This window comes from Meriones unguiculatus, chromosome 15 (genome assembly GCF_030254825.1).
Source record: "Meriones unguiculatus strain TT.TT164.6M chromosome 15, Bangor_MerUng_6.1, whole genome shotgun sequence".
Taxonomy (NCBI): Eukaryota; Metazoa; Chordata; class Mammalia; order Rodentia; family Muridae; genus Meriones; species Meriones unguiculatus.
In genome coordinates, this window is record NC_083362.1 from 47085250 (window position 1) to 47097302 (window position 12053).

The 12053-nt window shown below is 42.9% G+C and overlaps 1 protein-coding gene across 4 annotated transcripts in view; it reads right to left on the bottom strand.

The window, feature by feature from the left end:
* Als2 (alsin Rho guanine nucleotide exchange factor ALS2) overlaps positions 1 to 12053 on the bottom strand; it is a 74491-nt gene that overhangs the window by 24171 nt on the left and 38267 nt on the right. For all 4 annotated transcript variants that reach the window (XM_060368412.1, XM_021652163.2, XM_021652165.2 and 1 more), the window contains 7 exons: positions 10394 to 10574; positions 8535 to 8600; positions 4759 to 4921; positions 1808 to 1939; positions 1344 to 1472; positions 445 to 515; positions 3 to 69 (listed from right to left, as the gene is read on the bottom strand). In XM_060368412.1, the coding sequence (XP_060224395.1) occupies positions 3 to 69; positions 445 to 515; positions 1344 to 1472; positions 1808 to 1939; positions 4759 to 4921; positions 8535 to 8600; positions 10394 to 10574 (809 nt within the window). The remainder of the gene's footprint in view (positions 1 to 2; positions 70 to 444; positions 516 to 1343; positions 1473 to 1807; positions 1940 to 4758; positions 4922 to 8534; positions 8601 to 10393; positions 10575 to 12053) is intronic.

Here is a 12053-nt window from a genome sequence, read left to right on the forward strand (position 1 = left end):
ACCTTTTCCTGGGGTGTTGAGGAAATGAGCGTGAACTGTTCTTCAGGGGTGGTTATCTTTAAGCCATTCCTAAAATGTTCACAAGGATAAACACCAACAGACACACCTGTCATTCTAATGGAAGATACCCTCCCACAGCCCCGCACCACCCACTGCCCAGGTGGGACACTGCCTATTCGAGGGGAGAAGACAGCGTTAGGGCTCCTGCTGTAGATCTGAGCTCCGCACCGGGGAGAAGGATGCTCAGTACAGTAATCTGTCTCAGCCCAGTGTTCGAGCCATGGAGATGCCCACCTGCCGCTCACCCCGGTCTTCACACAGGACACTTTACTATCTAGTGTGTTGGGAAGTGAGGATGCGAAGGCAGCTTCCTCAGGATCCCTGTGCTTTCCCCACTACCCCACTAAAGGAAATAAAGGGAGCAGGAAAAGGAGGCACACTTACACGCTCCCAGCTTCTTCAGAAAGTGGCTCGGCCCAGAGTGTGGCCAAAGGGAACACGTGGTGTGTGGAGAACTGAAACAGAGAACATGAAGGCACCTCTGTAAAGAGCCCACGTCAACCTCGGGCCTCTGTTAGGTCTCTTCACATCCCTACAGCACAAGCCCCTTGAGACAGTTATGGACTGGTGGGTGGCAACATCTCTGCTATAATCACCACAGCACTGCCACCTCTGTGGGTCTTCCCATCTCTCCCACCCTTCACATGGCTGACACTCATTCTTGAGCTAAGAAAAAAAAAATCTTGGCTCCAGGTGTGGCTTAATAAAAGACGGAAGGTATTTCCATAGTTAAGAGGTCCTGGGTTCAACCACTAGCAATGCAACAACGACAAAGACCAAAAAATAAAGAAAAATAAAACCTCTCAAATGTAGTCAACACCAAAGGCAGTAGTTACATTCTCGTTTATTCAGTAATTACAAAGAAACAGTGCATCACATGAATTGACAGTGCATGGCCATGTGCTATACAATGACTGTCAACAAGATGATGACGGCTCCAAAGCAACAGCAGAGACTTCTTCTGGCCTAGTCATCTCCCGGCTGCCACAGCACGCCAGCATAGGCACGCGCTTGTGTATTCAGGTGCATTGAAGTTTCCCACTGTGGTACAGTGCCACAGTCTTCAGTAGAGCAACCCCCTGTGGGAGCCATAGCCTGGCCGCACTAGGCTGTACCAGACTGCCTGGGTTACAGCGGGCTAGACCTAGATTCCTTTGAGTACACTGACATTCATATAACGATGAAATTGCTCCATACCACCTTTCTTGCAACACAGCACATCATGAAGCAGGTCACAACTGTTCCCTTTCCAAGGCTTCTTTTTAGCTAGGAATCCAGCCTACCTGAGCATGGACCAGGGCATCATTGAAGAGAATGAACCAGTTCACAGAAAACCTTCCAGCATGCTGCAGCGAGAGGGCTCGGTTACTGCTCTCACACAGCAGTCGGCGCTCTGGCTTCCTCAAGGAATCCTATGAATTAATACCAATTTCAGTGAACTATCAAAATTACTAAAATGTCCAAAGGAGGATGAACTTGATTCAAGGAACATTAAGGGAAACTGTTCAGTCATAGCTTATTGTGGCATTAGACACTTCCTCAAACTAGAGCCCACTGGAGATTAAAACAGTAGCAAAAAAAACCAAAGGATAAAGTCTGCAGAGGACCCCTGGGAACAAGGGAAGGTGCTGGGATTCAGGATACCCGTGGCTACAGTTCTCAGAAGGGCATCACAGAAATGCTACGGTTACAGAAAGCAAGGAGCAGAGAGAGGATGGCCGGTGGGACCACGACAGTGGTGGGTTACCGTCATCTTTCCAGGGAAGGTCTTCCAGAAGCCCAGGGTGTACTCAGCTTCCTTCCTCTTCCTGCCGAGATGGAGAGCAAGAGACTCATAACAAGAACTGGAGTCCTGTAGCTTCTGATATTCTGGAGATGTCTAGAGACCAATAAACAAGACAGGAAAGAGCATAAAAACACTGTCCAGAAGCTGCAGCCTATGAGCTGTTCATATATGCTATAGTCGATGCAGGGAGGACATGAGTGACGTATTAAAGGGAGGCAAGGGAATGAGGGGCTGAGCTTAGAGAACTCCACTAAGGTGCATTTGAAATAAACACTGGCGGCAGCTGGACGGCAGGACCCAGAAAGTGGCCCCCTGCTTTGTTCTCAGATTCCTTTGGTAGTATACAGGTGGGCTGAACTAGTGATGCTGTCGTGTTAGAAACATACAAATTAAAAAATTAATTAATTTCAAACAAGGTTATAAATGACAACTGTATTTCCCAAAACACAGAATTTTTAGTGAGAAAAAATGGCATAGACTCACACTCTTTAAAAGTCCCATTATTACCTGGCTTTTGAGACACTAGCTGGGTTTTTGCTTCTAACCTATTATGTTATACTGCTTAGATGAAATAAACATAGAAAATTTTACTTTATAAAAATAACTAGTTTGAAAATGGAGTGTCTTAACAGCCACTTCACAGAACTGTGGATACTCTCCTCTGGTGTATATTTTAAAAACTTATTAAGCGGCAGCTTCCTAAAGGGCAGTCGCAATCTATAATCTAAAACATTGGCAATCAATGCTTTATACTGTTATATTAAATCTACTAGTTGAGCTGATGAGATAAATGACGGCTCAGTGGGTAAAGGTACTTGCAGCCCAACCCTGATACCCTGGAACCAACATGTTTTTAAAGAACCAACTGCCAAATTGTCCTCTGACCTCTACATGCATGCACACGCACACATACACACACTAGCATGAGCACAAATAAATGTAAATAATGTCATTAAAAATTTTTGTATTACAGTAAAATTTAATGACATTTATTATTTAAATAGTTAAGGCATTTTTAGGGATTTTTAATGCCTTAAAATATACAAGTCTATTTTGGGTTTGATTACATGATTTTGTGACACTGTAGTTTGAGCATTTGAAAAATACTAACTAAATTATATACACTTTCCAAATGATGATACCTTTTATAGACCAAAAATTAACATTGCCACCTTTCTCTTCAGAAAAAAATATTCTAAGTATTGAGAATCCATTAGGCTCAAAATGGCAAATTCATGTCTCTACCTATTTTGCTCTAAAAAGTTGTTGGACAGGTATATACTCCTAGCCCTTTGGACAAGGAAGGACTGCCACAAGGTTAAGGGCAGCCTAGAATACACTATATAGTATATAGTTCATCATCAACACTTTTCAGGAAAAGTAGTATTGTCTGGTCTGAAATGCAAGTTCGAGGCTTGCGTGGTGTGGTGTCACTTGCCTTGGTTCTTGCTAAGGAGCCAGTGGGTCTGTGGGCTTCTGCTTTTGCATTACCACCGCACAGACCTTGGACAAAAAGGTCTGCACATACCCTACCATGGAGAAAAAGCACCAGTGCACATACCACAGAGAAAAAGCGCCAATGAACATATCACGGAGAAAAAGCAAATGTCCTCGTATGTCAGGAAAATATTCTGACCTTGTGAACCCTCAAAGGGATCTCAGGGTCTATTCAGAAGATTTTGGAGACAAGCCATCTGTAACTTCAGTTCCAGGGCCTCTGACACCCCCTCTGGCTTCCACAGTTCCCAGTCATGCACATACACACAAACTACTCATACACATAACAGTAATTTTTAGTTAAAAACAAACAAAACACGGGCAATGGGGGCACATATCTTTAACCTCAGCACTCAGGAGGCAGAGGCAGGCGGATCTCTTAACTCAAAGCGAGCATGGTCTACAGAGTGCATTCCAAGACAGACAGAGCTACACAGAGAAACCTTGTCTCGAAAAACCAGGGTTAGGTGTGTTTCTGGAAGGACACACCAAGCACATGAACATGACCCCTGGGATGAGAACCAATATATCAGATGAGGGGAAAGACTAAAGACAGAAGAGGATGGGACTTGATGGCAAACTAAATGGACTTATCATTCCCAGAATTAGCCCTCAGACTGAATACAGTACCTTTTTTGTTTTGTTTTGTTTTTTTGATAAGGTATCACTATGTAAACCCAGACTGGCCTCAAACTTTTTCATGCTCCTGCCTCTCAGCCTTCCATGTGCTGGAATTGTAGATATGTGCCCCCACACCTCACTTTCCCTAAAAAATTCTAACCTGATCTAGTAAAGATTGTTTTCTTCATTGACTGAGAAGAAGTCTGAAGCCCACTGTTTTCCAGTGGCTCAAACTTGGATAGCTAAAACTACATCAGTTTTAAGTTAAAACTGAAGCCAGACTAAATAAAAAAACCTACAAGATCACAGGAGGGTGGCATGGAAAAACTCCTGTGAGTCCCTCCACTCTGTGGTCTGAAGTCTGCCTAGATCAGGGGACAGACCAAGATGTGAAGGTTTAAGGAACTTCGCACTTGTTAGAGTTTCTCTGCGAACTAAGGGAATCGCGTTTCTCGGCACGAGTCTACCAAGGACCCAGGCCAGCTGGCAGCCCACTGCCTCAGCCCTGTGTGCCGACACACGGAACGCTCGCAGTAGGCTCTCTGTTCTAGACAGCTGCAGAGTGAAGAGAGTCTGAACAAGACCTGGGCAGAAACGAAATCCACAGCATGAAAAACAAGCTCACTCTGGCCTGCTTAGCCTTTCTTCTTCTATTTCCTCACTGAGAAGGAAATCCTAGGTGGACACATGTAAATATTAACTTAATGTGGCCCAGCACCGTAATGTGACTTAATCCAAACGAACTTTGATTCTTGGCTTTCCCAGCATTCAAGGGGGGCATGAAGAGAACCTACCACTTCAAAGCACGTGGCGAGCTTTAGCAAAACTTTTGCATAATTATGAAGACGTCTGATTGGCAAGAAAAACAGCGTATTCAGTATTTCCATCAGCTGAGTGTTCTCATCATTCACTTCTGACAAATCTTGCAAGAGCTCTTGGTTTTTATTCAGGAAATCACTGGAAAAGAAGGGGAAAAGATTCAGCTGATCATCTGGGATGAAGAGTACGAATGATATTACATAGACAGTTTCACTCCAGTAACTGTTCAGAACTATTAATAACACAGCCTAGGTGTTAGGAAAATGAATATAATAAAATGAGCCACGAATAATTAACAGAATTGTATTTTTTTTAAACCTATGAAATGGGCCTTTTAAGTGCAAGATGTGGCAATGGTGGAACGGTAACTCTAATAGAAATGCTAGTAACAGCCTTTCCTCATGTTCTACGAAATGAATCAGGCATTTCACAGTTTCAGGAGATAAATGACATCGTTTTCACAGCGCAGTGTCCCAGGAATCTGGCAGGTCCGACCACTCTGCTAAGCTGTGCTAAACAGAAACACCAGAGGAAAAGAAGAGGTCCTTGCTCCAAGCACTAGCATGGAACTAAATACTTCTAAGTTCTTCCTTTCCCTTCGACTGTCAACACAGGTTGACCACCGACCTATGCGTACAGGGATAAGACAACCAGGTGTGGTGGTGCTCACCTGTAATCCCAGTGTTCAGGAGGTAGAGGTCAGGAGTTTAAGGAGAACCTCAGCTACACAGCAAGCTGAAAGCCACACTGGGCTATCCGATTAATAATAATAATAATAATAATAATAATAATAATAATAATAATAAACATTACCAAACGGTATAAATTTACGAATCTGAAATTTATGAATGGTGAACACAAATGAAACAGCAGAAGTTCATGAAATAAAAAACAAGAGTCTCCACCCTCCCAGAACTTCTGAGAAGTTCATATTTAATGAGGAAGGGAGAGGCATTTTCTTCAGTGGTGTAGTCACTGGCATGATGCCCTGAAATAACCACACTCCTGGTAAATAACCCTTATCCATGACCCTGTAAGCAACCCTAACAATAACACTGGTATATCAAAAAAAAAAAAAAAAAAAAAAAAAAAAAAGAGAGAGAAAGAAGACATGAAAGAGGAGGGGTACTAGTTGGGAAGAGGAAGATTCTCTAGGCCCCTTCTTCCTAAGAATAAACAAACCAAGCTGCAAAGAAGACTCTTAAGACCAGGCTAGCTGCCTGGAAGAGGGTTAGACCAGAGTCACCTAGAAGGGATGCGCTCCAGCCTGTCGAGCTGCCTGCGGAGGGTCAGTGTGCAGCAGCTTCCCAGCTCTGTGAGCTGTCACCCATGCTGGGATGCACTTTGGTGAGTCATTTCTGCTCCTGTAAGGCACCCCTTACCCGTATTCCTGTAAGTAATTCCAATAAAACTCATTGGTTCACAAAAATAAACAAATAAAAGATAAAAAAGGTTCAAGTAAGTAACAGCAATGAACAATACAGGGAATAACTGCAGCTCTGGGATGAAAACACCGAGACAATACTAGAAATGGCGACAAAACTGAACGCCGAAGAAATGAACCATTTTCCAAATAAGTGAGGGAGTAAAGCCATAAGGAATAAGATCCAGACAGACCTATTGGAAAATTCCCCATAGGAAACACTGCTGCTGAACGGCGGTCTTTCACAGATGCATTCTACCCAATCTTCAAGATATAGACAATGCCTGATTCATACAAGCTATTCCAGAAAACAGGAAAGAAGAGAAAGAAACCTCAATTCATTTTATAATTTCTAGTGCAATCCTTTGCTAAAAACTGGCCAAGTTCAGAAAAGAATGACTAGATTAACAAAAACCAGAAGTGGGAGCAAGGGATCAGCACTCCTGTTGGCACAGAAAAATAAAAACAAGCCTGGCCAAATCTGTTAAGTATGGGTGGTGAGTGAACATTTTAAATATTTTCTTCTAAAATAATTTTTCAGTTTGCCTTTATTATTATGTCAATGTGTTATGTCAGAGGCTTTTATATTATCCATCTAAAAACTAGATGCAAGTAGCTTTTATCTGTGTGAGATACATTTTTCTGGGAGCATCGCAGACATTACCTGTTCTTTACTGACAGGGGGGAAAACACTCATTTTTCAGATGGAAATAAAGTAGCTTCCTGCTGCAAAAAGAGCCGCTCAAGTGTCAGGTCCAACAAGAAGCGGCGCTGAAGGTGCTAAAGAAGAACCCAGGTCGAGCACCTTTGACTTTAGTGCTCTTTCAGAACCCCACTACACCTGAGACAGCCAGGGACCAACAATACATGCCGTTAAGAGTTAATGGAACTCTACACTTCGATTCAATAAGTAAATGGCCATGCCAATACCTTCCCATAGCATCCCCAAATATCTACACTGTAACATAACCTAAGGCCTTCTGAGAAGCCATATGGAAACCTATCACTGTAGAAGCTTCCTAATATATAGAAAGAGCTGCAATGGAGTTATCACATAGAGGAAGAGACGTCATGCCACCAAATAAAACCCCAGTTCCAAGACTAGGTTACATTTCTTGCAGTTGTTGGCCAAAGGGAACTCTAGATTCCCCTCAGCATTACAGGCCATCGCCAATGCTATTGGTTACCCTTCTAAACCTGAGAGTAAGACCCTATTGCTAAAAAACATGTCCTCAAACAGGAAGAAACTGAGCTGTTGTTCCACTGGAAGCTTCAGTCCACTGACTGGCTGGCATGTGTAATACACACTACTGGAGGAGAAATTAATTATCAATCACCAGCTATGAACTTTGTGAGCTACAATAGTGATGGGCCTGCAAGCTACGCCCACTGGTGCAATAGTGGCACAAAATGTTGTGGGGTAACCGACCTGTCTTTTCCCCTTTTCGTATTTAAGGCCTACTGCGTGAGACGGAAACCACATCTGACACTGCCACTGATAAGAACTGGAGGCTAGATAAGAGAAACCTGCTACTCTGAGTCTCTCAGATGAGCGTAGCAACAAAACAGCTCCTACTGACACGTTGCTATACTCATTGACCAGTGCACTGCTCAGCCCTCATCAGAGCAGCTGCTTCCTGCAGTAGATGGTAATTAACACAGACACCCACGAGTGGACAATGTGCAGAGAGTAAGAGATTTTGGAGCACTCATCCCTAAATGGGATGTCTTAATCACACCCCATGGATCTATGGGGTGTGATCTTAGTCACGGCCCATGATCTATGCAGAAGAGGAGGCAGAGAGATTTTAAGAGCCCAAGGTGGTGACTTCAAGGAAACATCACCTTCCAGACATAACAGAGTGTGATGGCACGCACACAACCTGGACTGAGTCAAAGCAGACAAAAGCCCAACACCAAGAAGGAGAGGCGGACACAAAGTCATACCTCTAGCCAAGAAGCTATATGCAACAAAGAGCTGGCTGTTGGGAGAGGAAAAATCAGTTTTCTGCAGTGGTGTGACACCGGGTATACCAACCACATCCCATGGTGGGCCTCATGCTCAGAAAGATTTGAACAAACAAACAAAAAAGGACTCCATGTTTTTAGTTTTGTTTTTTTAAAAGACAAAACACGAAGTTGGGTAGGTTTGGGAGGGAAGAGCTGGGCATGTTTGGGGAAGGCAAGGAATATGATAAAAATATTTTGGATGAAATTATCAAAAAAAAAAACTGAAACAAACAAACAAAAAAAGACAGGAAAACAAAACAAAAAACAAAAACTCAAAACCTCTGATGGATGGCTGTTAGGAAGGTGTAGAGTGCTTACATGGCAGGCTTGGCAAGAAGCTGGAATCCTCCCATAACCAGGAAATTTGAAATGGATGTGCAGTACCTTGGGTAGAAAAAGACAAACAGGCGTTAGTGAGGAAGTGTAAATTAGCTCTGTGACGTTTCAAATGCAGATCTAGACACTTTTTGAAATCTTACTCACGAATTTCAGAACTGTGTGACATCAGTGTTAATGAACTCTGGTCACTGGAGAAGAGGGCAGGCAGAGGGACGCAGCAGGGGAGTGATAGATGCAAGGTCAGTAGGAATGTTAACAGAAAAGGGATTTCAAAAGCACCTTGTGCTGTGCAGGCCTGCCTGGCAGGTGGCACTTGCTAACCTAACAAGCTGGAGAAAACATGGGTGAAATTGCAGGATTTTCATGAAAATTTACTCTTCATTTTAAACGTCCAATTAAGACTTCAGAAAATGAATGGTGAAAGCTAAGAAAACACTTCCGGGGTAGAGCGAGATCACTATTAGAACACGCTGATTAAATAGCCCCAGTGTTCTGAAGCAAATGTAGACAAACTGCTCTGAGCAGAAACACTCCTTTCATACTCCTGAGCTAGCAAGCATTTGATGCTGACAGAGAAAGGAAATTCTTACTAAAAAGCAGTCATGGGGTAGAGACTTTAAAAATGTAAATTAGTTTTATTTATCCTACCTATAGGAATAACTGTTACCTTTTAAACAGTAGCCCCTGGCATCACAAGTTGCATCTTACAGCAAAAGACCATGAGGAACAGTGACAGAAAAAGAAATGAAGGTATGGTGGTAAATACAAGAGGAAAAGGGAAATTCCATTAATAAAAGCTGCAACTTTCACACAAATAGCAAGATGTAATTTTTAAAATAAAGAAGTATCAAGTTCTATCATTTTTCATGCTGGATGAGTTAGAAGGGTAAAGCAAAGCTATTTCTTCCTAGATAGCAGTTTCCAATATATTTAGTTTGTCTGGGGTTGAAGTCACTTAGATGCAAAGCCTGAAAGGGAAACACTAAAATGATTGCAGGAGGTTATTTCAACGGGTGGGGAAAGGGCGTCTTTAAATATCCTCTTGATTAGCACTGCCTGCAGCTTTGATAATGACCACACATTTGTCCTTGGGTTATTTATAACCCAAGGAAAATACAGGCATGACAGGAACTCCCTGGCAACAGGTGTCTCTCACTGGCCCCAAGCTGTAACTCTCTGCAGTGCCTGGCACTTGGTGGCACTCAGTCACTTTCCGTTGGACGAATGGAGAATAAACTACATATCAAAACAACACATACTTCAGATCAACAGTGTTACCTGGTCTACATTAAAATAACACTTAACGCCTTGAATCATGATAGCAAAATACCAATCAAGAAAAAGTGAAAAACAGTTTAGGTTTACAAATAGACTTGGTATGTTTTACTTACAAAACATGGAAGAACATTGGATACCCATTCTTGGGGTTACTGAGAAAATATGTTAAATGTGGCTAATGTCCCATCACACAGCAGTGAAACATAGGCTCAGAACAGCTTCACACTTGCAGCTGCTCTTTAAATCACTTTGTTCTTTATTTCCTCCTATTTTGGTAGGATTTACGAAGTAAACCAAATAACCAGACAGGCAGGACATTGTATATAAAGTATGCTATCACTCTTTGTTGGATATGGAAGGGAATATGAGAAGTCACTGTGGCAAACCTTTTCCACCTAAAGAAGACTTAATTTCAGCACTGCAGAGCTACGGCCGCCTAAGAAAACACTGCCTTTCGGTTTACTGCCTGTACTATTCTCCCTGTCCCCTCTGACGGAGGAGCAGCTCCCCTTGCGGAATCACCCTGCTGAGACTGAACATGACACGGGACTGATACTTGCTCTGTGTAACTGTCCAAGAAAAGACTCGAGTGCTTCATGAGGACCAGGCTCTTGGCTTCCTTCACTCCCTGCAGAAAGCTGCTCAGTGAGGCTCCATGCTGCCCAATGAGGTAACACAACTTGCTGAATCGGCTTGCAACTTCCTGCAGCAGCTGGACAGTAGTCACAGTGCCCAAATTTTCTGCAACAAAACGATAATGTGAAAACCAATGCTTTCTTCTGACTTTCTCCTTTCTGGGGTACTTACTCTTTCTAATCTATGGAACTCAAATCATTCCCAAAAAAATGTTACAAAAACCAACTTCAGAAATCCCTGAGACGTCTCAGTAGGTAAAAGTACATGCTATGCTAGAAGGAAGATCTGGCCTGTATCCTTAAATGGGAAATGGACATTGGGAGACGGGAGGGTCTCAGGGCTTGCTACCACCAGCCTAGTCAAAAATTGCTGAGCTCCAGGTTCATTTCAAAACCCTGAATCAAAGGAAGAAGGTAGGCAGCAACAGAGAAGAACCCAGTGTTCTTCAGGCCACATACACACACCTACATACACACGTACATTAGCCACATCCCCAACCTCGTCTACGCGAACTGTCAGCTCTCTGATTCAGTAGGTCTGGTATTACCATCTCAGAACGGATATTTCTTTTAAAAGTTTCCCAGGTGATTTTTTTTATATCAGTCAAACTAGAGAACCACTGTTAAATTTTGAAAATAGAAAATGTAAGACAAAGAGAGGGAAGTGAATTATTTAATTTGATACAATGGTGAGAGGGTAGCAGACAGGCATTAAATTCATTTCTACAAATAGGTATTTTTCTTTTTCTGAGATAAGGTCTTCTGCTAACCCAGGTTAAGTCTGAACTTTCCTGTCCTGTTTCCTCCTCCCGAGAGCTGAGGCAGGTGCATGCTACCATGCCTTGCTTATGCAGTACTGGAACTGACCTTGAGCGTGTCAGGTAAACACTCTAGCAGCTGAGCTAACCCCAGCTCAGACTTAGCTCTTATCTAGCATTTTGAACTTTCTGCACTGGCTGCTGCTCCCCTTGGCCCCTGGACAAGCCCAATTCTTCAGCGCACGGTGACCTAAGCTTCAGGTGGAAGCAGCAAGACACCTGCCTTTCCCAGCTTGAAGTTCTTTATTACTATCAATGAGGGTGAGGAGGGGAACAAGCTAACAGAGAAATCAAGACCTGGCCAGACAACAGACCCCACTTTCCCACAAGGCAACCCAGGAAGCCCCGTTGATTCCATCTCCTGTGATTCTGAGCCCATCCTAGGGAGGAGATGTTATACAATAGGGGCTCCACAATCCTTACAAAGAAAACCAGACTGAAACCAAACACAAATCCTCAAATCACATAGGAACTGTATTCCCAAATATGGTTTAATTAATCAGGAGTGACGGGCCAAGCCTGTAACTGAAGTATTTAGGGGGAAGGAATGAGAAATAGGAGTTCAGTCATAGGAGTTAAAGGCTAACCAGGACTATACCAGACCTAAGTCAAAACTTAAAAAACAAACAAAATCCAAATAAATGAAAACAAATTGCCAAGTTAGCGGTTTAAAGTAGGGTTTTTCCATTAGAAAAAATGAGCTAGCCACACAAGCCTACTTTTCTTCCCAGGGTAAAACTGATGAGCTAGACCATTAGCCTAAATCC